Source organism: Ramularia collo-cygni, assembly GCF_900074925.1.
Source record: "Ramularia collo-cygni strain URUG2 genome assembly, contig: RCC_scaffold12, whole genome shotgun sequence".
Taxonomy (NCBI): Eukaryota; Fungi; Ascomycota; class Dothideomycetes; order Mycosphaerellales; family Mycosphaerellaceae; genus Ramularia; species Ramularia collo-cygni.
The window spans coordinates 321274-345182 of record NW_019716266.1 but is presented as its reverse complement, the minus strand read 5'-3'; the positions used below and the strand labels follow the sequence as shown (position 1 = coordinate 345182).

Genomic DNA, 23909 nt, shown 5'->3' with positions numbered 1-23909 from the left:
GAGAATTGGTTCAAGCTTCGTGTCTCCAGAGCATCGGCATGGCACAGTGGAGTGGGGCTCGGTCGTGGAGTATAGCTTGTGGGCCGGTGAGAGGTTGGTTTGAGTGGGTGCCACGCTCAAGTGAAACTACCTTGTGGCTTCTGTCGTCTCATTCCTCGTGGTTTGAGAAATTGATCGGCAGCTTCGACCGACGTCATCCCGCGAGCTGGGTGCAACCTCGGGGGAAGTTGTTGAGCTCCATCGTCAACACCCTGTCCATCGCTCTTACATCAACACAGCATCTGGACACGCAGACAAGCTCTTCCAGAATGCTTCTTCTTGGACTCACAGGCAGCATTGCCACAGGTAAATCGACCGTGTCTCAGATCCTCTCATCACCGCCTTATAACCTACCAATCGTCGATGCCGACAAAGTTGCTCGTTTGGTTGTAGAGCCCGGCACTTCGGGCTATCAGCAGATTGTAAACACCTTTGGTCCATCGACGCCAGATCTGCTGCTTCCACCGACGCCTGAAAATGGGGGAGAGAATGGACACAGTGGCAAGGGCAGAGCACTCAATCGCCCTGCTCTAGGTAGACGAGTATTTGGCGAGGGCGCAGATGAGGACCGGCAGGCGCTGAACAAGATTRTGCATCCTGCAATCAGAAAGGAAATGTACAGGCAGATGCTTTCTGCGTATCTAAGAGGCAATTGGGCGGTAGTTCTGGACGTGCCGCTGCTCTTCGAGTCTGGATGGGAGCCTTTGTGTGGCACGATTCTGGTCGTTGCGGTCAAAGATGCGAAGATACAGATGGAGCGACTACGAGCCCGGGATGAGCATTTGACCGAGGAGGATGCGAAGAACCGCGTAGCGGCGCAATGGGATGTCAGAGACAAGGCTGAACGATGTCTCAGACGTGGCAACAAAGCGGGCGTAGTCGTGTGGAATGATGGCGGGAAAGATGATCTCAAGAGACAAATAGATCAGGTCATGGCGCAGATCAAGACAGGGAGCCCGCAGTGGTGGGGGTGGTTGCTCCTCCTGTGTCCACCTCTTGCAGTGATGAGTGGGAGCTGGAGCTACGTTCGTAGCTGGTGGATCAAGCGGCAGTGGGAGCAGGAGAAGCGGCTCGAGAAGGCGAAGCTGTGAGCTAGATCTTCAGAGGAAATGCTTTACGCTTTCATGAACAATGTCCAATGTAAGTAAAATCATGGTACGTCGGCGTGGGTGATCGCGCTGAGCCGCTTCCATCACTCAGTCCTCTCCTCTCCAAAACATACCCTATCCAATTCGATATGAAGTGAAGCCTGCCATTCACACCGACGCTCACACCGACAGAGCTGCTCAAAGCCATCCTGGCAGTCTCCTCTCACTCCAAATCCATCTTGCAGGCTTTTCGACTCGACAAAGGCAACATCGCCGCATTTGCCCCTCAGCACATGGCATTCCGACAGGTTGACAGCGGCGCGGTGGATGAGAACGTATTTGTGGACGACCGATGCGCAACCGTCTGGGAGGCGCCACGGCTCAGCTCATCTCGCACATTCGCATCGCGCCCGGAGCCGCGCAAAGATGTCGAGATTGTGGCTGCTGAGACCAAGCGCGATGCAGCTCTACTATCCACGAAAGTTAAACCGATAGAAGGAAACCTTCTGCGAAAGCTGTTCAAGGCGACCGTCGAGGAGAAGCAGCGAGCGGCTCAGGCTGTCGCTGCGGCAAGACCAAGTTCAACCAACAAAGTAGCCCGCGAAAAGGTTGTCAAAAACGTCGAACCGCCAGGATTCAAGCTCCCCCCAGGAGTGGGTACATCCCGTCCGCGAATGCAGAGAGTTCCGGATGTGAAGCCACAGGAAACCCTCCCACAGCCCGCCGTATCCGCCACTTCAGCAGCGAATAAGGAGGCGCCTGTGGTAGATCAGCCCTCCCAACCCACCATCTCGACACGAAAGAGGGAAACTCCCGTGCTGGCAACTCCCAAGTCGGACTACTCACCACTAAAGAGGGAGACACTAGCGGTGAAGCCTTCTCCAAGGTCAGGGAAATCAACCCCAAAGGAAGTAGAACTTGTCCGTCATTCAGGCAGTCTTCGAAAAGAGGCAGCTGTAGAGGCTACGGTGGCTCCTCTGAGCGTTGCTGGTGTAGACGATGCTGTAGCGGCATTGCCTGCCATTGATGTGGCAGAGCCTACGGTTCCTGTAACTGCTGAAATACCTGCTGGAAAGAAGAAGAAGAACAAGAAGCAAGAAAGGAAGAACAAGAAAGCTCTTGCCCGTGAGCAAAAACAACTTGCAAAGGGGGCTGGCATCATCATCACCCGTGATATCGCTCACGGCGAATTGGAGAAAACTGATTTGCACAACGACGACGCGCTGATGTTGGGCGCTCTGCCTTGCATCAGTGTTGCGGGCTCCGGTAAATCAGTACGATCTAATGAATCTATTGGAGAGTCAAAGCCGCTGCACACCGTCTCCAATGAGCACAGAGGGAAAATTCAGACGACCGCCGAGGCAGAAGTCTCGCGCTCTCCATCCAGGGCGAGCAGGGACTTCAAAGCAGCGTCCACGAGACCACCATCAATTCACACTACACCGACGAAGTTGTCATCTTTCATCAGCTTCGAAGAGATCGGAGAGGCATGGATCGGGCCAGCTGTCTCTCAACACAGATCAGCTCATTCCTCAGGACCGCGCTCAGCCCCTATGAACTTCCCGGGAGAGAAATCTGAAGAACTTGGTGAATTGAATGATACAGAGCAGAGATCGAGGCATTCTACTCCAGCAAGAATATCGAGCATCCAGAGTTACAGGTCCCCCTCGCCTGCGGTCAATTCTGAGCTAGCAAATAAAAGCGAGGAAATGGGTCGCAGTCAATCGCATGGTCAAAAAGGACGCTCCATCCATGGCTCGTTCCACTCTGGTTCCAATAAGTCATCAGTCAAAGCTTCACAGACTTTTGCCGACGCCACACCAAAGATTCATTCGGGGAACAACAGTCCAAGGCAAACTTCAAGAATTAGCTCACCGAGACATGAATCTAGACATGGAGGGAGCCGTGACAGCATCCAAGGGACCAGTGTCTTGCCAAGTTTACCAAACCCGGGCTCTTCTCAAGGGCGGCGGCCCAACACCAGTGGATCACACGCAGGAGAGTCGCCGGCAGGCGGAGAAGAGGCTCGGGGCGCACAAGCAAATTTGGATAGCCCAATGTGTACAGTTGGAGGATCTGGTCACTCGCCTCGTGCCATCACTCAGCCTGACAGTGAGAGATCGTCTATCCGCAGTGAGCACTCGAAAGGGATATCTCGGTCTAGCCAACAACACCACCAACACTCAAGACATGCATCAACGCGGAGCTTCTCACCCAGGGATGATGTATGGCAGGAGCCTTCCTCTACGAAAAGCTCGGCCAAGAGATCTCGACTCTCGCAGAGTACCGATCACGGCTCTCTCCCAAAGAAGAGTACCAACAAACCTTCAAGACTTACATCTGTGATTGGCTCAGTTGCTAGTATGATCTCTAGGGTACGCTCTGAGCTCACATTTGAGGAACTTGGCGAGGGCTGGCATGATGGTGGTGTACCGAGTGATGAGCTAGAACGCAAAATTCTGGAGGCCCATCGTTCGACCACGCGAGAATCAACTCTACATTCCATGAGTGACAATCAAGGTGAAGGGCGTGCGGACCGAGTCGAACATCACCATTCCCATCAATCACAATCAAGATTCAATGTTCACTCTCATCACTCCTCAAGAAGAACATCAGACCGCAGTCACCACCCATCTAAGCATAGCGATGCCCAGTCGTCCGGCAATTCATCCCATCGCTCCAGATCAGATATGCCCTTACACTCTTTGGTCGGCGCTCCTGTATACGCAGTGCTCAGTTCTGAGGGCCAAGGATCGGGTGTCATCAGCTCATTCGAAGATGAAAGCTTCCATCCGCAGGATGCAATTAAACTTCGTGGACAGCGACCGACCGTCTTTGCAGGAAAGGGCTGGATCACGCCACACCCACTGGAATCATCAGTAACGGAAAGGACACCGGCCATTGTAGTTCCGAGCGATGCAATTCCAAACGGCGCAACCTTGTCCTATGAGGAATGGAAAGCCATACAGGAAGGCGGGCTTCGCAATCATCGTAACTTCTCCGTCACTGAAAGCGACGAATCTGGCGGAAAGAGGCACAAAGATGATCGCTATCAATTCTCGGGGTGGGAAGCCCAATCGTGGCAGGAAGTCGAGCCTCCTACTCTTGACCCTAACGCCGCCAGTGCTCGTGTGACGAGTAGTCACGAAGCTGCCAAGGCTCAGTCTGTTCAGATTGAGTCTGTCAGTGAGAGATCGGCCGAACAACGTTCGCAGCACTCACACGGATCAAGCCGTGACAGAAGTTCTAAATTGAGCCCGAGTGAGCGTGCGTGGGAGAGGATGGAAGAAGGAAATGCACTGCATGGCAGCCACAGGGGTGACAGCGTGCTATCGGGTACGGCAAGTGGGCGTGCGTACTCGGTGTGGAATCAATCAGATTCACGGTCAGGCTCCCGGCGCTAATGTTGGCAAGCAAGACGTATGTTGGCATGAATGATTGCTTAAGGGATGGAGTTGGAATGAATTCATCACTCTGTGCCAACAGATTATCGTTAGCCTTGGAGTTGTAAGATATGACAATCAATGAACATTCAATCGTAATTCTTAATTGTGCTCTTGTGTGGCCGCGGTGCGTTGGCCGAAATCTGTCACCCACACTCTTGTCCATGACATTGGATACAGGGTGGTGAAACCTTCGCGGTCGAGATCAATCCTGAAGTACTGTAACCTATTTGCTACCTGGGTTTCGTTGCTCGGAATCCATGGCCGGGAAAGAGTCGGCAGATACAATGTCAGCAGACCAAGATATCACGCCTGTCTGGCGTCACGGAGATGATGTTGCGGACCGCTGGTTATATCGCCGGGTGTTGGGACTTGCATGCGAGATATCTGCATACCTTACTTCGTTGAATAGGGTACATATGTTGGAACCATCGACTCTGTCTCTCCGCTAGCGAAACATGGTACATTCGACCGGTACATGCGAGATGTGAAACCTGCGTTTCACAGGATCACAGGGGAAATGCCTCTTGCGAACCCCGCGAGATGCACGGGCTAGATTTGTACCTAGCGAGCCGCAACTTACCGAACTTGCCGTCATTCGGCCACTCTGACCCCTAACGTCGATCGTCGTCCGGGTTGTTTGTCAGTCGTGCTGCTTGTCTGCTTGCTTCTTCGTCGACATGCGAGCTTCGGATTCTTGACATTGACGTTGCCACTTGCCATGCCGCGTTAGTATTTGACCAGCAGCCCAACCCTGACCGAGAGCGCATCATCTTCGATCACGGCCCACCAACGTCACCGCACGCACACGTACGCACACCACACACACATCCACCATGGGCTTCCTCAAGCACTTCCGCTCCAAGTCGCGAATGAAGGGAGAGAGGAGTCCACCAAACAGCCCGTATCGATCCCCCAATTATGCTCGTGGCGGTCGCGACTTCACCACGCGTCTTCCCGAGAAGGTGTTGGCCAACATCTTCTCATACGTTTGCCCACACACTCAAGATTACACCTACGATTCATGCGAGTCTTCCCAGATTGGCGAGGGATGCATGCTCTGCGACCTACGTGACCTCGCCCATTGTGCGCAAACGTGCCGCAAGTGGTATGCCGTCGGCCAGCAGCAGCTATACACTAGCGTGCGCATAGATGCCGTGCACTACTGCGAGCTCGAGGAAGTGCTGGCGGAAAAGCGAAGAAAGGCTGCAAAACACTTCCGCGCAAGGAGCGCTCCTGAGCCTGTTGATATCCCCAACATTCGTTTGTCGTTGCTCTGCAGGACTGTGAGAGAGCAACCCAATCTGGCCGCGCAGACATTGTTCTTGAAGATTCCTTACATGGCCAGGGAAACGGCCAAGGCTGAACTCGCTCGCACCATATCGGTGATGCAGAATCTGAGATATGTGGATCTTCCGGACGGATTTTACAACGGCGACCCAAGTTGTCTGCCTCTGAGGCAGGAGCTGCAGTCAAGATGTCCCGATCTCAGAAAGATGAGCTATCGTAGCGGATCGGAAGATGCACTGGAGCTGTTGACCCACCGCCATTGGCAGGCAATTGAGATATTGGACTTGACGAACCTCGCGCTCGAGCCAACCACTCTTCGAATTGTGCTGGCGAGTCTTCCAGCACTGCATGACTTGACTCTGACAGACATGCCCTGGATGGATGACAGCATCTTTTTGCCATCCACAGGTCAGCTGCCGGACTTTCCACCTCTCCAGACCCTGCGGCTGAAGGATCTTCCTAACATCACCGCACAAGGTTTGACCTCATGGCTGCAGGCTACTCATATTCGCGAGATGCTCTTCTCCCTCACTTTGGAGTATACTGGTGTCACTATACAAGAATTGGGATCCGTCCTTTGGGCTGCAAGCTCGATCCGTCATCTCTCAATAGTAGAGACTGTAACAAAGTCCCTGTCACTCGCAACAGCGCAAATGGCACCTCTGACGTCGATTTCTCTCAAAACCCTGCACTTTGAGATTTCTGGCAGCGAGGATGCCCATGGGTTACAAAAGCCGGCCGAATCGTACTATGCATACCTGGCCCACTCCCTCCACCAAAACTCTCTTCCTGCTCTCTCCACCCTCTACGTTCGGGATCCAAACTTTGCCGAACTTCTAATACTTCCACCGATAATGCCTCCGTTTGGTTCTGAAGGCGGCTCTCTCAACAGTAAGATGAGCAATCTCAGCTTTGCGTCGACATACAACAACCCTGCACCACGCGCTGCCGGTGGCGGGTTCAATCAGACTTTGGAGGTATTTTCCAAAGGCATGGATGAGCTAGAATGGGTCTTTACATCCATCTCGCCTCCAAGTGCAGGGAGAGACCGCAGTACGAGCGTGACAGGAGGTCGACCGTTGAGCGCGTACAGTGCTGGACGAGGTTTGGGTCCACAATGGGCGCAAGGCGGATTCGGTGGCGAGGCACGCAAGTCTGTGATTGTAGGGAACGGGTTCGGTGGTTTTCTTGCAGTTCCGCAAGATCAGGCTCCTCGTCCAATGACTGCAGATGGTAACGGCGGGCGTTGGGGTAGCACGAGCAGCGGCGGTACGCATGGAACGAGTATGAGCCACTTCCTCAAGCCACCACCTGGTATGGGGAAGATTACGTCTTCACACGAGAGAAGGTCAAGTAAGCAGGATCTCTGGCGATGAGGGAGATGCACGTGATATGGAATGCATGGGATATGGCGTTTGTGCAATACAATGATGTGGACTGACGAACACCATGGTTTTTGTGTTGCTATGAAGTGGGCAGGAGATGCTCAAGATACCCTCACGAATAGGTATACGGCGTCTTTATAAGATAATTAGTTTTCGAGAATGAGCAGGCTCATCCTTCGCTGTCTTCTCTACTTGTGGTTGCCATGTTGGGACGTACAACTTTGGTTAGGTTTCGTAGCAGTCCTCTTGGCGAAAGGTCGACTCGCGGAAGTGAAGCTTGCTTGGAGCTTTCAGCAACCTTGCACAGCATCCACTGCGTTCCCATTATTGCCATACTCATCGACTCTCTGATCACAGTTGTATGCTGGGACTCAGACCTCGTCCACGACTTGTTCACAGACCTTCTCTTCTCGATTTGATAAACTCGTCCGCGGCTTCGCAATCCGTCGAAGCGCGCTTTGCCCCGTCTGAGCTAGGGCCTGACCTCAGCGACGAGCAGCGTCCATACACTCCACCCGAATACAAGCTTCCACTTCCTCCCAGCCCGGAGCTCGAACGAAGCCCGCCACCACCCTACAGCTTCACCGTCACTCAATTCGACAGCCTCGAGGAGCTGTCCGAGGAGGAACCACCAAAGCTCCAGTCACCGCCCTCCGCACCACCCGCAAAGATGGCACCCAAAAAGGATCAGAAGAAAGATGAGGAGAACCAAGGATCCATCTTCTCCGTCTCCGGTCCCGTCATTGTTGCTCAAAACATGACGGGATGTGCCATGTAYGAGCTGTGCAAGGTCGGATACGACAACCTCGTTGGTGAGGTCATCCGTATCGACGCCGACAAGGCCACCATCCAGGTCTACGAGGAGACGGCAGGTGTGACTGTCGGTGATCCTGTGACCAGGACTGGCAAGCCATTGTCTGTTGAGCTGGGACCTGGTTTGATGGAGACAATCTACGATGGCATTCAGAGACCTCTCAAGGCCATCAGCGACGTGTCTCAGAGCATCTACATCCCCAGAGGTATCGACGTCCCATCTCTGGACCGCGAGAAGAAGTGGGCATTCACACCAAGCGACAAGTTCAAGAAGGGAGACCACATCACAGGTGGCGACATCTTTGGTACGGTGGTTGAGAACAGCTTGCTCAGCGACCACAGGATCCTCCTGCCACCTCGTGCCAAGGGTACCATCACCTGGATTGCAGAGAAGGGTGAATACACTGTCGACACGAAGATGTTGGAGCTTGAATTCGAGGGAAAGAAGAGCGAGTACACCATGATGCACCAATGGCCTGTTCGTGTCCCCAGACCTTCCACCGACAAGCTCAGCTCTGGTGATCCATTCATTGTTGGGCAGCGTGTCTTGGACGCCCTCTTCCCTGTCGTTCAGGGAGGTACTGTCTGTATTCCAGGCGCTTTCGGATGTGGCAAGACTGTCATTTCCCAGGCCGTGTCCAAGTTCTCTAACAGTGACTTGATTGTTTACGTGGGGTTTGTTGTCACCTCTACAATCTTACTCTATGAGGCGAATGCTGATTAGAATATTACAGCTGTGGCGAACGTGGAAATGAGATGGCCGAAGTGTTGATGGACTTTCCAGAGGTATGAGCTCTTCAGATGCATCTCATTTGCAATGACTAACTTTGAACGTCCAGCTCACCATCGATTTCGACGGCCGCAAAGAGCCCATCATGAAGCGTACCTGTCTCATCGCCAACACCTCCAACATGCCCGTGGCTGCTCGAGAGGCTTCCATCTACACTGGAATTACGATTTCCGAGTACTTCCGCGATCAGGGCAAGAATGTCGCCATGATGGCAGACTCCAGTTCTCGTTGGGCTGAGGCTCTTCGTGAGATTTCCGGTCGTCTCGGAGAAATGCCTGCTGATCAAGGTTTCCCTGCCTACCTTGGTGCTAAGCTGGCATCTTTCTACGAGCGTGCTGGAAAGGTCACTGCTCTTGGCTCTCCTGACCGTCAGGGCAGTATCAGTATTGTCGGCGCCGTCTCACCTCCAGGTGGTGACTTCTCAGACCCCGTTACTAGCTCCACGCTTGGTATCGTTCAGGTCTTTTGGGGACTCGACAAGAAGCTTGCTCAGCGTAAGCATTTCCCGTCCATCAACACCTCGCAGTCTTACTCCAAGTACACCACAATTCTGGCCCCCTTCTACGCGGAGCACAACCCAGAGTTCCCCCAATACCGTGACCGCATTCGAGAGCTGCTCTCGACCTCTGAAGATTTGGATCAGGTCGTGCAGTTGGTTGGAAAGTCCGCGCTTGGTGACTCGGACAAGATCACTCTTGATGTCGCGGCTCTCATCAAGGATGACTTCCTCCAGCAGAACGGATACAGTGATTACGACCAGTTCTGTCCTCTGTGGAAGACTGCGTGGATGATGAAGGCTATGATGACCTTCCACGATGAGGCACAAAAGGCCATTTCTCAGGGCAACCACTGGGCCAAGGTCCGCGAGGCCACTTCAGAGATTCAGACTGATCTGAGGAGTATGAAGTTTGAGCTCCCCACTGATGGTGAGGAAGCTGTGGTCAAGAAGTACGAGGAGCTGATGCAGAGGATGAACGAGAAGTTTGCGAGCGTGACTGACGAGTAAAATATGTGATGAGCTCGCAATGTGCTGTATCAGGGAGTCTGGGCTTTGTGTAGATAGCGGGAATATAGAATGTCAATAACTGCGAGGTTGTTGATGCAATTGTCATGCTCATGCGATTCGCACGAGGGCCGGTGGAATTGAAGGCTGCCGGCTCTCCTTGAATTGAATCAACGACTGTGCTCGCGAACAGGTAGATGTAGATGAGAAGCAGCAGCCTTACGTAGAGTCGAAGATCTCGTTAAACAAATCTCCTAACTTGTGCTATCATTGTTGCAGCAAGCACAAGATCTTTGATTGCTCCAGGTAGGGCAGTCTCGTCGGTTTGGAATACAATACGCRATTGTCGAGATTGGAACCAGTACCATACCTCACGGTATGCTGGCACCTTCGCAACATCATAACTCTCATAATTGGCACAATAGAAAGGGGGCCTGACCGCTTCGAGTGATATTCGCAGTATCTTCGGTTGACTGCTGCCAACTTTGTAGGGTAGGAAACACGGATCATCAATTTGGAGATCCTGGGCAAGCAATCCTTGTTGGATGATGAAGCTACAAGTCTATATATATCGTCAGCAATTTAGTAGAGTAGAGTGGGTACCTATATAATACCGTCAACTCCCGCATCAGTGCGAATATCACATTTCACACTTTATCAAAATGCAGTACCTCCCCATCCTCCTCGCCGCCTCAGCGGCCTTCGTTGGCGCCCAGAAGGCACTCGAGAAGCCACCATCAAACTACAGATGGAGCGCCCGAAACTTCATTGCCGACTGCACTGATACATGCCATTACACGTTCGACATCTCGGGTGTTGAGGCGGAACCTTACCCCAGCTTCAAGGCGGTTTGCACTGGGACTGCCAGCACCTATTTCGCTAGTTGCCAATTGCTGGAGTGGAGTGCAAAGAGGGCGTATGAGCCTACTGTCCTAGCACTTGTGCCTCCTCCTGGTGAGGACGAAGTCGCGCACTTGCAGGTCTCGTTGATCTTTGACTCTTATGATGCGTATGTTTTTGGCGGCAAATCATGGGGATTTTTCATGGTTTGATGAGTACTGTACTGATAAGAGAGCAGGTCTTACAACATCACTGGACCGGCGGACCTGAAGTTCAATGGGTTCGAGACGGATTTCGACATTGTTCCTACTGATCCTCTTGGGACCAACATCATGTCATGATGGAATGGGGTTGCAGGGAAGTGGCGTGGTGGTGCGTTGGAGGTTGGAGGAGGCGGAGTACATGTAGCTTGCGTGTTGGACGTGTAGGAATGAATAGATGGCGTCGGTCACCTGCTCTCGAATTCGGGCCATCTGTACTTCCAGAGGCACGTGTGCCCGTTTTTCGCCATGTCTCACTCATCAGGTGATGCGATGCTATCGATCTCTCATGCGTGAAGTCACGAATATAGAGCATTTTAGAGCCGTCAATGAAAGATTGCATGCTTGAAGCGAAATAGGTCAAAAGGTCAGTATCTCACCAACCTAATGTGTTTGTAGCTTGAGATGAGGAAGTAGGAGGAAGAGGTGGTTTTGGTTTTGCGCCACAATTGTTAGCCACATGACCCTTGTCGCAGCCACGACCTGACGACGACGCAGGAAGTTGAGAGGGAGAGGCTCCAGAATAACAGCAAGCAACTTCTTGGACTTGCACATCCAACCTCGAGGCTGCAACCCTTCACATCACCATCAATCAACAGCCTCTATACCTTCGCAAGGTCATCGCAAACACCCTCCAACCGCAATTTGTCGACCATATCTTCATCTCTGATAGTGGCCTGCCATGGCGCAGACCAACCCCAACGCGTGAGCATGCAAAGAGAAGGATGTACTGTAACAAACACCGCGCTGACCAGCAACAGGAWCAACGTGAATGATCCGGGCCTCATCACGCTCGTCAACAAGCTTCAGGATGTCTTCACCACCGTCGGCGTATGTAGCTGGAAACAGATGGATCACCTTCCAGCACTTCGACGACACTGACCAGCTTCATTTAGGTACAAAACCCCATCGACCTGCCTCAAATCGCTGTCGTGGGCTCACAGTCCAGCGGTAAGAGTTCCGTGCTGGAAAACATTGTAGGACGAGACTTGTGCGATCCACACCGCCCCGCCGCGCATGATACACCCCCACTAACATGCGCAGTCTGCCACGAGGCACCGGTATCGTGACGAGAAGACCACTCATCCTCCAGCTCATCAATCGAACGACACCCCCAACCAAGCAAGAGAACGGAGACGCCAACGGCGAGGAATCGACAGATAAAGAGGCCAACGCTGAGGAATGGGGAGAGTTCCTACACATTCCAGGACAAAAGTTTCACGATTTCAACAAGATTCGCGAGGAGATTGTGAAGGAGACGGAGAGCAAGACTGGCAGAAATGGAGGCATCTCACCTGCACCCATCAACCTGCGAATCTACTCACCCAACGTCCTCACACTCACGCTGGTGGATTTGCCTGGATTGACCAAGGTACCAGTAGGCGACCAGCCTCGCGATATTGAGAGACAAATCAGGGAGATGGTGTTGAAGCAAATCTCCAAGCCAAACGCCATCATTCTTGCAGTCACAGCAGCCAACTCTGATTTGGCCAACTCCGATGGACTGAAGCTCGCGAGGGAGGTCGACCCAGAAGGACAGCGGACGATTGGTGTGTTGACGAAAGTGGATCTCATGGACGAGGGTACCGACGTTGTGGATATTCTGGCTGGTCGCATCATTCCACTACGGTTAGGATACGTGCCTGTGGTGAATCGTGGGCAGAGGGACATCGAGACGAAGAAGGCCATCTCATACGCGCTCGAGAATGAGAAGAACTTTTTCGAAAACCACAAGGCGTACCGGAACAAGGCTTCTTACTGTGGTACGCCCTACTTGGCACGGAAGCTGAACCTGATCTTGATGATGCATATCAAGCAGTCGCTGCCAGACATCAAGGCCCGGATTTCTGGTTCTCTGCAGAAGTATTCGGATGAGCTCAAAACACTCGGAGACAGCATTCTTGGCAACCCAGCGAACATCATCCTCAACATTATCACGGAATTTTCGAATGAGTACCGGACTGTATTGGAGGGTCACAATGCAGAGCTGTCTTCGGTGGAGCTGTCTGGTGGCGCACGTATCGCATTCGTCTATCACGAACTGTACAGCAATGGTATCAAGGCAGTGGACCCATTCGACCAAGTCAAGGACATTGACATTCGCACCATCCTCTACAACTCTTCCGGATCTTCACCTGCACTTTTCGTCGGTACTACCGCATTCGAGCTTATCGTAAAGCAGCAAATCAAGCGCCTGGAAGAGCCCTCTTTGAAGTGTGTCAGCCTCATCTACGACGAATTGGTACGAATTCTCGGACAACTCATGAACAAGCCTCTCTTCCGCCGCTATCCCGCGTTGAAGGAGAAGCTCCATGCCGTCGTCATTGCATTCTTCAAAAAAGCCATGGATCCCACCAACTTCCTCGTCAAAGATCTTGTCGCAATGGAGGCGTGTTATGTCAACACCGGCCACCCAGATTTCTTGAATGGACACCGCGCAATGGCGATTGTGAATGAAAAGCACGCGGCCAGCAAACCAATCCAAGTGGACCCCAAGACTGGAAAGCCCCTTCCCAACGCCGTTGCACCACCGAGAAGTAACAGCCCTAGCATGGATCTCAATGGTGACGGTGCTGGCTTCTTTGGATCCTTTTTCGCCAGCAAGAACAAGAAGAAGATGGCTGCCATGGAAGCTCCTCCTCCTACGTTGAAGGCGAGTGGGACGTTGAGCGAGAAGGAGACGCAGGAAGTGGAGGTGATTAAGTTGTTGATTACGAGTTACTACAACATTGTGAGGAGGACGATGATTGACATGGTGCCCAAGGCTATCATGTTGAAGCTTGTCGAGTGAGTACCAGAGACGTTATTGGATTCGGGGATTGGTTTACTGACCTGTTTGCGATAGACACACGAAAGAGGAAATGCAGAGGGAATTGCTGGAGCAAATGTACCGGACCACGGAACTGGATGATTTGCTGAGGGAGAGCGACTACACCGTGCGAAGGCGGAAGGAGTGTCAGCAGATGGTGGAGAGCTTGGGGCGGGCTAGTGAGATTGTTAGTCAGGTGCAATGATGAGGTGGTGACAGCGAGTGAGTGGGCGGTGGGGTGGCATGGGATTGATAGAGATGTGTTGTGTGTGCGGGCAGAATATCAGTCAAGCAGGCATGGGCAAAGGAGCGTGTGTGTCTTGAAAGTGAGAGAATACGATACGATACGATAAAGATATCCCTGGGCTTGAAGCTTGCAATTGGTTGTTATTTTCTTGCTTGCTTGGCTGGCTCGGATATGGATTGCATGACTGAAACCTTTTTGATATGATTCCATGTGAATGAGACCATGTTGCGAATTGTGAGTGATTGGTCGACGGTAACGAAACGCTAGTTGGCGTTCAGGGGATACCTCGCTATAACAGTTCTTGGAATCGGGGAGCTTTGTATACCGTTAGCGTTAGGGTTGGGRTAGTAGATGTATCTTTGGTTTTTGAGATATTGAGGTCTTGGGGGGTAGTAGAGACATTGATTATCGACCGGTATATATTTTATTGATATTTATGCTCGTCATGCGAGATAGGCCGGAGAGAAAAGGCGGTTACTGTGGTTTGGAATAGAACTGGAGGTGTGTTAGCAGTAGGGTTGGGGTAGTGAAACACTTTCGAGTGTTTTAGGTGAATGTTGATGTTGTGGACTTCTCTTCTGATTTGGTTGTCAGTGCTTGAGGGTAATTGGGGTATAAGGCGGGTGGCTTGGATGAGACCATGTTCAAAGTGATTGTCGAAACAGTATTTCTGTCATTTGGCTGTTCCGGTCATGTTTAGTGTACAGTTGATTTTGAGACGTTGCTAGATATTCAATCGCTGAACATGATCTCTGTCATCAATAACACAATCAAGCATACTCCTTCGATGCACGCCGTCAAGAGAAATTTTGAAAGACCGCAGTCGAGAATGTGAGAACGGGAGAGAGCAGCTGGTAGTTTGTAACTCTATTCGTCGAGCCAGCGTGGAATTAGACCCAACACGGATCAATCCATACCATGCTAGCTACGTAGATAATACAGCATCCTCCTCGATGCAACAATCTACAAATACAAGCCTTCCGGCTCACCCTCGGTCTTGGTCTTCATGACATTCTCCCTGGCGGTTCGGAAATCCTCCATGTTGACCCTCATTCTCCTCTCTCTCAACGCCATCAAACCAGCCTCAGAGCAGATAGCACGGATATCGGCACCACTGAGATCATCCTTCTGCCCGATAAACTCCTCCAAATCAACACCTTCGGCGAGGTTCATCTTGCTGGTGTGCAGGGTAAAGATCTTGCGCTTAGTGTTTTGATCGGGGTTCTCGAAAAGAATCTTTCGGTCGATTCGTCCAGGCCGGATGAGTGCTGGGTCGAGAGTCTCGATCTTGTTTGTTGCCATGATGACCTTGACATCTCCTCTGTCGTCAAAACCATCGAGCTGGTTGAGGAGTTCAAGCATGGTACGTTGGATTTCACGCTCACCACCAGAGGTGGACTCGTAACGCTTTGTTCCAATAGCATCAATCTCGTCAATGAAGACGATGGAAGGAGCGTGTTCGGCAGCGACTTGGAAGAGTTGGCGCACGAGACGCGGTCCATCTCCAAGGTATTTCTGGATCAACTCTGAACCGACAATGCGGAGGAAGGTGGCAGATGTCTGGTTGGCAACAGCTTTGGCGAGGAGAGTCTTTCCAGTACCGGGTGCACCGTAGAGAATTACACCCTTTGGAGGCTTGATACCCATCTCTTCATAGAGCTCGGGGTGTAGGAGGGGAAGTTCGACGGCCTCGCGGACTTCTTGAATCTGCTGTTCGAGACCACCAATATCCGCGTATGATTCAGTCGGGGCTTTGTCCAGCTTCATCACATTCACCAGCGGATCGGCGTCATCTGTCAATACCCCCACGACGGACACGCTCTTGTGATGCAGGAGGATGGAAGCGCCGGGTTCGAGGAGATCCTTATCGACAAAAGACATGATGGAGACGTAGTATTCCGGACCGGTGGCGGAGGAAACGATAGCGTGGTCGTCGTCGATGATTTCCTCGAGATTACCAACCCCCATGGGAGAGCCACGCATGTCATCGACCCGACTTCTCTCATCGGCGTTGCGGTCGAGAGCATCGCTGTCGCCGCCGGAGGTTTGAGGTGCTTGGTTCTGCACTGCTTTGGCCTGTGAAATTTATGATGAGCGTGTGTATGGTGAATAGGGTAGTGTGTGTGATGCAGTCCCACCTTGCGTATCCGCTCCTGATTCTCCACAAACTCCTCCTCCAGCAGTAAGTGATCGTGCACACGCTGCATGCGCAGATATCGCAGCTTGCATCTTGCGGTCGGATAGATGGTGGGAAGTTTGGCGGCGGCGTTGGGACCCACGGCCTTCTTCTTCTTGCGGCCGATGCGCTGTGTTTGTGGTGGCGGCTCGTACTTTGGCTTATCCTTCTTGTCGCCCTTTTTCTTGTCCCCGTCGCCTGGTGGTCCACCGGGGCCACCGAGGCCTGACTGGTTCTGGCCCTGCAAGAGAGATTGATGTTAGTGATGGCTGATGAGGAGGATAGGATGCGCGACTGTTTCGCTTACCATGGCCGATTATGAGGAGGGGTGGATGGCGCGCTGGTGGAATGTGTGTGATGGAGTGGATTGGATTGTGGTCGAGGTCGAGGTGTTGCGGTGGAGATGTCTCAGTCGATGGCGAAGATGATGATTGTAATCGGTGATGTTGCTAGCAAGCTGGAGAGGTGATGGCGTTGGCTGACGCGATGGACGGCCTGCCTGCCAGCTTGCTCGGAGGTCGGAGGTCGGAGGTAAGCTGCAGCGCTAGTTCCATCCACTTCACTTCACTTTACGGACGCCTTTTTCTATACAATCACCCAGATTCATTACCTGACAGTCCAGGTCATCCAAACACGAAGCACATCGAAGCAGGCATGCGTTCGCTGTCAAGGTCCTGGCTATCTGGCGTACTTCAGATGCTGCCTGGTCGTTGTCTGTCAACATATCCCAGGCAGTATACCACCATCTGGAATGCGAGGCAGTCAACAAACGGCTTAGTTTGTGGTCACGAATGACAATTGTCAGCATGGACAGCACACAAAATATACTGCAAGTCGTCAATGATTAAGACCCTCGGAGAGTCACAGTCCTCAACTCATTCAAGCCCACTCCAATGTCCCAGGAAATCAAATGAACGCCCTGTAATATCAATCAGAAAGGCCAACACACTGTCCACCTTATCCTTGTTGACGCTACAACGAAGAAGAGCACCTAAATAAACTTTATCGACTCCTATCTTATTTCCTCCCCTCGATTTGCTTAGACCTCGTTCGTAGTCTCACTCTCTATATGTACTCGGCGCCCGTCTCACAATGTCTTGGAAGGGAACAAAGGTGATGATTGGGCTTCTGTTGACATTCAAGACATATTGTCTCTCATTCTGCGAAACAGGGGTACGGCTTCGGGGTCAAATACTACATGATTCCCCATATTGTTCTCTGCTCATCCATCCATCCATCCATTCGACCAAACCGAACCAAAACCAACCCAATTTCAGCTGCCTCCACCACTATTCTACAAACAAGATCAATCAGACCAACCTCCATTTTCCACTTCTACAGCAACAAGAACCAACCCACCATATCAATCGCAACACAACACAAACAAAACCATGTCCCCAAACACCAACACCGACAACAACCTCCCCTCCACCCTCCGCCCATCCCCCTCTTCCGGCGGAGGCTACATCCGCACCCCTTCCGGCACGTCTTTTGAACCACGAGCAGCCGCACCCCGTGCTCCTCCACCACCTCCAACCATGCGTTGTTATCGACAACAATGTCTTGAAGGCAAACATTTGGGATGTGGGATCTGTGTTGTCCCGATTGGGGAGGTGTTTCAGAGAGGTGGCAGGATTTGAATGGAAAGGTTGGAGTTGAGAGAGGGGAGGCAAGGGAATTGAGTAGGGGAAGAAATGGAGGAGGGAGAGACGGTGTTGTTTAGTAGGCGGTGCGTGGGGAACGGAGAAGTGATGTATATCTCTATCTCTGGAAATGATGGGATACAATTGGCATTGCACCAAATCATCAAAGCTTCCAATAGGTCTCCTCATGCGTGACCATAAACATTCTGTACAAAATATAGCTACAATCCGCTCGTAATCATGCTGAGAGACGGTCTCGACTTGCTGGATAACGTTGCCGTCAGAGGGGACACGCGCTTGCCGTTGGGGGTGGTGATGTAATGAGCTCGGCGCAGATTCGACGAAGGTTGGGCGGGAAACGTCCCTTCTCTGCGTGACGCTCTCCATTCTCCATGGCGACAATAGCCTGCTGGGAGCGAGGAACCTGCGTCGTTGCCTCACCATCCCAAATTCTCCTGCAACCCGTCCCGTCCCTGTTGTTGTTGATTACTTCTTCCCTCCACCACCCTTGGCCTTTTTGCCACCCCTGCCCATACTCCTCCTCTCGGCATTCGCCGCCTTTCTCTTGCTCGCCTTCCTCCACGCCATGAACCGATCTCCTCTTACAAATGGTTCCACATCCCTCGCCTTCTGACTGAATTCCGCGGCCCGTCCAATTTCCCAATTTGCTTGTCGATATTGTCCCCTGCCTTTCATGTGCAGAACGACTTCATGAGTATCTCCCTTTTTCCCTCGTAGGATGGTGACGTCTCGATCATCATTCGATTTCTGTCGAATTTTCGTGCTGGGGATGGCGGCGGGCGCACTTCCTTCTTCGTGAGTGAGGTCGCCGATGGAGTGGATTTCGGGAGTTGCAACGTCTTTGGATTGATAGGCCAGCATGCCCAATTGTCGGCGTCGGACGGCGTTGGGGGCTTGGGGGAGGGTATGTTCTTTTTTGAAGACGACGCCAATGTATTTTCGTTTGGGGTGAAGGTTGGGGTCGCGGTAGTAGCGGACGTAGCCCGGAGCGGCGGCGTGAATTGTGTGGTCGCGGCCCTGGAAATGTTGTTTAGATTAGGGAGAGGAAGGGAGGATTGACAGGCATAGGTACCATCATGCAATTCTCGCCGGGAAACCAGAGGGTCCCGCGTTGTTTGTAGAGAATGTTGCCTGGGACGACATATTCTCCTCCCGTCTTCTTCGCTCCCAGTCGTTTTCCTGGGCCGTCTTTGGCTCCATTTGCGCGACCCTGAAAGAGGATGAAGGGTTAGAGATGTTGGAGGAATTGGAGGGATGGGAGACCTACTTGAGCTTGATGTGAGGCGTGTCGGACGGATGGGAGAGATTGCAGGCGAAGGGAGGATAGTGCTGAAGATAAGGCAGATAATGCGCATGTGGAAGGCGCGCGAGATGAGAGAGTGGGCGCCATGGTGGATGATATGGCAGGTATGGTATGGCAGGCAATGCGGCAATGGCAAGAGGAGTGAGGTGTTGGCTGGGACGCTGAGGGTAATCAATATATTGATGGGTGGCCCTTCAATACGCGGGGCATCGACCTCCGTCTACATACTCCTCTACAGCACATGCACATCCCTTCGACACATCGACTCTGAAAGACTCCCCTCTTTGCCAATCGCTCCCCTCTCCCTCGACCACCCGTTCCCTGAGGAACTTGCCTCCCTCCCCACCCTCAAAACCAGCCTCGACGGCAAAGACTCCCCCCTTCACCCTCCTACCCAACATGGCCTCGGCCCTCTTCTTCCTCGACCTCAAAGGCAAGACGCTCCTGGCGCGCAATTACCGCGGCGACATTCCCATGTCGGCCGTCGAGAAATTCCCCATCCTCCTCTCCGAAGCCGAAGACGAATCGTCGTCGGTCCCGCCGTGTTTCAGCGACGAAGGCATCAATTTCCTCTACATCCGCCACAACAACCTCTACCTACTCGCCTTGACCAAACGAAACTCCAATGCCGCCGAAATCCTCCTCTTCCTGCATCGTGTTGTCGAGGTCTTTACCGAATACTTCAAGGAATTGGAGGAGGAATCCATTCGAGATAACTTTGTTGTCATTTATGAATTGTTGGATGAGATGATGGATTTCGGATACCCGCAGACGACGGAGACCAAGATCTTACAGGAATACATCACCCAGGAATCACATAAGTTGGAGGTCCAGGCCCGACCTCCGATTGCAGTCACCAACGCCGTGAGTTGGCGGTCGGAAGGGATCCGATATCGAAAGAATGAAGTCTTTCTCGATGTCGTGGAATCACTCAACTTGCTGGTCTCGTCCACGGGAAATGTCCTGCGATCAGAAATTCTGGGAGCGATCAAGATGAAGTGTTACCTCTCTGGAATGCCCGAATTGCGGTTGGGATTGAATGATAAAGTCATGTTTGAGACGACGGGACGCGCCACGAGAGGCAAGGCGGTGGAGATGGAGGACGTCAAGTTTCATCAGTGCGTGCGCTTGTCGAGGTTTGAGAATGATCGCACCATTTCTTTCATTCCGCCCGATGGCGAGTTTGAGTTGATGAGTTATCGGTTGAATACCCAGGTCAAACCGTTGATTTGGGTGGAATGTATTGTCGAGAGTCATTCGGGGAGTCGCATTGAGTATATGCTAAAGGTGATACTTCCATATCTTCATCTTGTGGATGGACTTGCTAATGATGATGATCATCTTCTAGGCAAAAGCACAATTCAAACGCCGCTCCACAGCCAACAATGTCGAAATCTCCATCCCAGTTCCCGACGACGCCGACACCCCTCGTTTCCGCACCAACATCGGTTCCGTACATTACGCTCCGGAAACCTCATCAATTGTCTGGAAAATTAAACAATTCGGCGGCGGGAAGGAATTCTTGATGCGTGCGGAATTGGGACTGCCCTCGGTGAAAGGGGATGAAGAGAGAGGTGGTGGCATGATGGGTGGGTTTGGAGGGAGTATGGGTGGGACAATGGGAGGGAAGACGGGCAAAAGACCGATTGGAGTCAAGTTTGAAATCCCCTATTTTACTACCAGTGGGATTCAGGTGAGGTATCTGAAGATTATCGAGCCAAAGGTATGTTATTCCGAGAGGATCGATGATGATTTTGAGTGAGTGCTGACGTTTTTGGTGGCAGCTGCAATATCCGAGTTTGCCTTGGGTGAGGTATATTACGCAGAGCGGAGATATTGCGGTCAGGTTGCCGGATGTGCAATGAGTGAAGCGATGAGGGGAGGGGAACTCAGAGGAGTATTCCAGGCGGAGCGATGATCGTGCGGATGGAATGTAAGGAATGGACTGGACTGGGATGGAACCAAGGAGCATTTGAAGTTTTTTGCAAGCGTTCTCGCGGGAAAATTTGGGGGTTATTCGAGTTTCGTACTCCTCACGTTGGGAATGGAGGGAAAATGTTTTCATGATGGATCATGCAGGAAGAAGAAGATAGAAGAGACGAATGAAAGAATCCCACGGATGGGAATGGAGACGCTGACGCTTTCTCGGTCGTGTCGTGTATTGCTGACACTCTCAAAAATCTTGTTTAGTAGGCGCTGGTTGGATGTTTCGCCTCAAGAGGATCTCAGGGAGAGTACGGACGGGAGTACCTAGTAGACTAAAAGGCGGGAGTCGAAAGCCTGGCAAATCTCCCCATCGCTATATAGTTCAAGTTGTTTTTGATCGAGGTGAAGTTTCACATACGCACATCCAGATAACAGCCACATGACGAGCTTCGCTACTAGATATGTGCCCAAGATAGCTGCACGCAGCATTATTCCGCCGAAGATGATGCAGAGGGCTTTTGTTGTTCAGGGAAGGGATCCAGTGAGTTCGGGAACCAGGAGATCGAATAGGAGTGCCGCACAGACGAGATTATTATGATTCTTGTTGTTATGATTGGGGAGGGTTATTGAGTTTGAAGGTGGAGGAGGACGTTTTGTAGCCGGTGGAGGGAATTGTTATATTTGTAGAGGGATCCGGACGGATTCCTGGCAGCTGTATTATGGGTTTTGTTTGGAAGTGCTGAAGGATCCTGCCGTGATGGAGTAGAAAGAGGTTGCTGGTGGGACTCCCCTGCCAAGACTTTTGGTGAGTGAAGGAAAGTCGTGCGCTTTGAGACGTAGTTTTACTTACTGCAAACGAGGTCATCGGATCGTGCAGAACACGATTTCACGGGATATGCTCAAAGATGAAGTGCTTTTCACAGTCCTGTTCTTTCACATATTTCAATGATACATTCGGGATGACAGATGAGACACCCTCAACGACGTATAACGCAACGCCAATACGTTGTGAAGGTAATGGAGAGAGTGTTGGTTGAATGAGCAGGAGCTTGATCTCCTGGATGAAAGATCATTCTCTAGCGACGGTCGAGGTGGACGCGGAGACAACTTGGCTGAGAGCAGAGTTGAGAAAAGAATCTCGAACTCAGCTGAATTGGTGAACGCTGGAAGCTGTAGGACGCAACAAAAGAAAGCCAAAACAGCGCTAGAGAGGAAATAAACTGAAGGATACTCATTTGAAACCCTACGCCCTACGCCCTGCTAATACCACACGCATGCTTCATCAAGCAGCACTCTGCCGACCAGTAAAGTAGCAAACCCAGCCCGCATTCACCGGTTCCAGCTTTTGGCCTCCATGCCATCTGGCGGCAGCGTCTCAACCTTACCCTTGCTGACCTCCTCCCAGTTAGTGGAGAGAGATGYTCCATTCGACTCGGTGTAGGACTTCATCATCGCACGCTGCATATCGGGACTGGCACCCTTGAAGATCGTCTTGAAGAAGTCGTCCGGATTACCACTGGCCGCTTCATCGTCGTCCGCAGTAATCTTGTCCCAGTCTTTCGGGCCTTTCTTGGAGGAAGTTGGGTAAGCTGGAGCAACAGGCGGACGGTCTGCGAGAATTGCGCGTGCGATCGTGTTTGATTCGTTGACATTGTCTTCTGCCTCGTGATCTTCCAAAGGCACCTAAAAGTGAAAGTCAGCCACATCTCAGACATTTAGAACGAACAGAGAAAACGAGAAGTGCTCCCCGAAACCCCAGCAGRCCATAGACGCATAGAAGCCTCCTTGTTATTAACATCCGTCCATCCCTGATGGAATTCTGTAGTACTCACCTCGCTCTCTAGTTTGGACCACTTTTGTCCAGGAGTGGTCTTGGCAAGAATGATTTCCACCTTGCTTGGAAGCACGCGAGTAGTGCTCTTCTCTACATTGACTGCTGCGAACAAAGGCTCCAGCGTCAGTWGGTATGACGAGGAGCTCGAGATTAGCGGAAACTCAATGGTGAGTGATCGCGGAGAAATGTTGATTTGCGCCTTATCTGCAGGTACGCCCTTGGCAAGGAGAGTGATGTAGACTTGCTCGCTGGTTTGATACCAGTCGTACCGGATTTTATCCGCTGGGGTCTGCTGCGGCGGAGGGGCCGTAGAAGATGCTTCTTCCTTGGTAGCACCCGAGGTAGTATCTGCCTTTTGAGTTGGGACGTCAGGGACTTCAGATACGGTGCATACTCGCAGCGGATCGTCCGGATCGAGAGCATCGAGAGCCTTTTGAGCCATGTTTTTCCACATGCCGGCTTGCTTGTGGWCCTTGGACTTTGCCAACACGAGATCCAAGACAAAGCAAGCGTCAGCGTGGCGCTTGAGTTTCGACAGTGCCACGCCGCGACGGAATTGAGCTTCGATGATGAGTTCCCTTTTCGCTCGCTTGATGGCATTCAGGACTGCTTGTTCGGCGTCTTCCAGCGCTGCAGTGAAGTGAGAACCACGCTGGTTGGCATTGGAACGGTGAATAAACAGATCCGGGGATTCCGGAGATTCCTTAATGGCGGCTGTGAATTGTGAGATGGCTTCATCGTAGTTCTTGACCTCAAGCGCTTTCTTGCCGCGTTCAACCAGAACTGTGAGAGACATGATGATTGGTGGAGTTTGTTGTTGGCTTGACGATCTTCGTGAGACGCGATCGAATTAACCGTCGGGAGTGCTGCCTGGCGTGAGTTTGTTATTTGGATTCGTTCTGGAGTGCAGCAGATGTAGATGGAAGGCGCGAGAAATGTAAAGCTAAGGTACCTTAGGCAGGCAACGCGGCTCTATCTCCTTGTTCAGCCGCTTCAATC

At 52.0% G+C, this 23909-nt stretch overlaps 10 protein-coding genes; 7 read left to right on the top strand and 3 right to left on the bottom strand.

The window, feature by feature from the left end:
- Positions 1 to 38: 38 nt before the first annotated feature.
- On the top strand, positions 39 to 1130 carry RCC_07650 (related to dephospho-CoA kinase; the record flags this gene model as incomplete). Its single annotated transcript, XM_023772906.1, has 1 exon — positions 39 to 1130. The coding sequence occupies one exon, from the start codon at positions 39 to 41 to the stop codon at positions 1128 to 1130; it is 1092 nt and encodes a 363-aa protein (XP_023628674.1).
- Positions 1131 to 1420: 290 nt separating this feature from the next.
- On the top strand, positions 1421 to 4531 carry RCC_07649 (uncharacterized protein; the record flags this gene model as incomplete). The annotated part of the gene is made up of 1 exon (XM_023772905.1): positions 1421 to 4531. The coding sequence occupies one exon, from the start codon at positions 1421 to 1423 to the stop codon at positions 4529 to 4531; it is 3111 nt and encodes a 1036-aa protein (XP_023628673.1).
- Positions 4532 to 5406: 875 nt separating this feature from the next.
- RCC_07648 (related to F-box domain protein) lies at positions 5407 to 7236 on the top strand (the record flags this gene model as incomplete). The annotated part of the gene is made up of 1 exon (XM_023772904.1): positions 5407 to 7236. One exon carries the CDS (start codon positions 5407 to 5409, stop codon positions 7234 to 7236), a length of 1830 nt encoding a protein of 609 aa, XP_023628672.1.
- A 370-nt stretch (positions 7237 to 7606) lies between these two features.
- On the top strand, positions 7607 to 9854 carry RCC_07647 (probable vacuolar ATP synthase catalytic subunit A; the record flags this gene model as incomplete). XM_023772903.1 has 3 exons in its annotated part: positions 7607 to 8733; positions 8793 to 8844; positions 8898 to 9854. The coding sequence occupies 3 exons, from the start codon at positions 7607 to 7609 to the stop codon at positions 9852 to 9854; spliced, it is 2136 nt and encodes a 711-aa protein (XP_023628671.1).
- A 659-nt stretch (positions 9855 to 10513) lies between these two features.
- Positions 10514 to 11032, top strand: RCC_07646 (uncharacterized protein; the record flags this gene model as incomplete). XM_023772902.1 has 2 exons in its annotated part: positions 10514 to 10860; positions 10930 to 11032. 2 exons carry the CDS (start codon positions 10514 to 10516, stop codon positions 11030 to 11032), a joined length of 450 nt encoding a protein of 149 aa, XP_023628670.1.
- Positions 11033 to 11633: 601 nt separating this feature from the next.
- RCC_07645 (vacuolar dynamin-like GTPase VpsA) lies at positions 11634 to 13965 on the top strand (the record flags this gene model as incomplete). XM_023772901.1 has 5 exons in its annotated part: positions 11634 to 11656; positions 11713 to 11782; positions 11848 to 11942; positions 11996 to 13738; positions 13797 to 13965. The coding sequence occupies 5 exons, from the start codon at positions 11634 to 11636 to the stop codon at positions 13963 to 13965; spliced, it is 2100 nt and encodes a 699-aa protein (XP_023628669.1).
- A 1005-nt stretch (positions 13966 to 14970) lies between these two features.
- On the bottom strand, positions 14971 to 16493 carry RCC_07644 (probable 26S protease regulatory subunit 6B; the record flags this gene model as incomplete). XM_023772900.1 has 3 exons in its annotated part: positions 14971 to 16083; positions 16146 to 16424; positions 16491 to 16493. The coding sequence occupies 3 exons, from the start codon at positions 16491 to 16493 to the stop codon at positions 14971 to 14973; spliced, it is 1395 nt and encodes a 464-aa protein (XP_023628668.1).
- Positions 16494 to 18312: 1819 nt separating this feature from the next.
- Positions 18313 to 19237, bottom strand: RCC_07643 (related to 60s ribosomal protein L2 (mitochondrial); the record flags this gene model as incomplete). XM_023772899.1 has 3 exons in its annotated part: positions 18313 to 18864; positions 18920 to 19057; positions 19115 to 19237. 3 exons carry the CDS (start codon positions 19235 to 19237, stop codon positions 18313 to 18315), a joined length of 813 nt encoding a protein of 270 aa, XP_023628667.1.
- Positions 19238 to 19549: 312 nt separating this feature from the next.
- On the top strand, positions 19550 to 21015 carry RCC_07642 (probable clathrin assembly protein AP47; the record flags this gene model as incomplete). XM_023772898.1 has 3 exons in its annotated part: positions 19550 to 20437; positions 20499 to 20873; positions 20935 to 21015. 3 exons carry the CDS (start codon positions 19550 to 19552, stop codon positions 21013 to 21015), a joined length of 1344 nt encoding a protein of 447 aa, XP_023628666.1.
- Positions 21016 to 22405: 1390 nt separating this feature from the next.
- On the bottom strand, positions 22406 to 23706 carry RCC_07641 (related to SGT1 protein; the record flags this gene model as incomplete). XM_023772897.1 has 2 exons in its annotated part: positions 22406 to 22759; positions 22909 to 23706. 2 exons carry the CDS (start codon positions 23704 to 23706, stop codon positions 22406 to 22408), a joined length of 1152 nt encoding a protein of 383 aa, XP_023628665.1.
- Between the last annotated feature and the right edge of the window lie 203 nt (positions 23707 to 23909).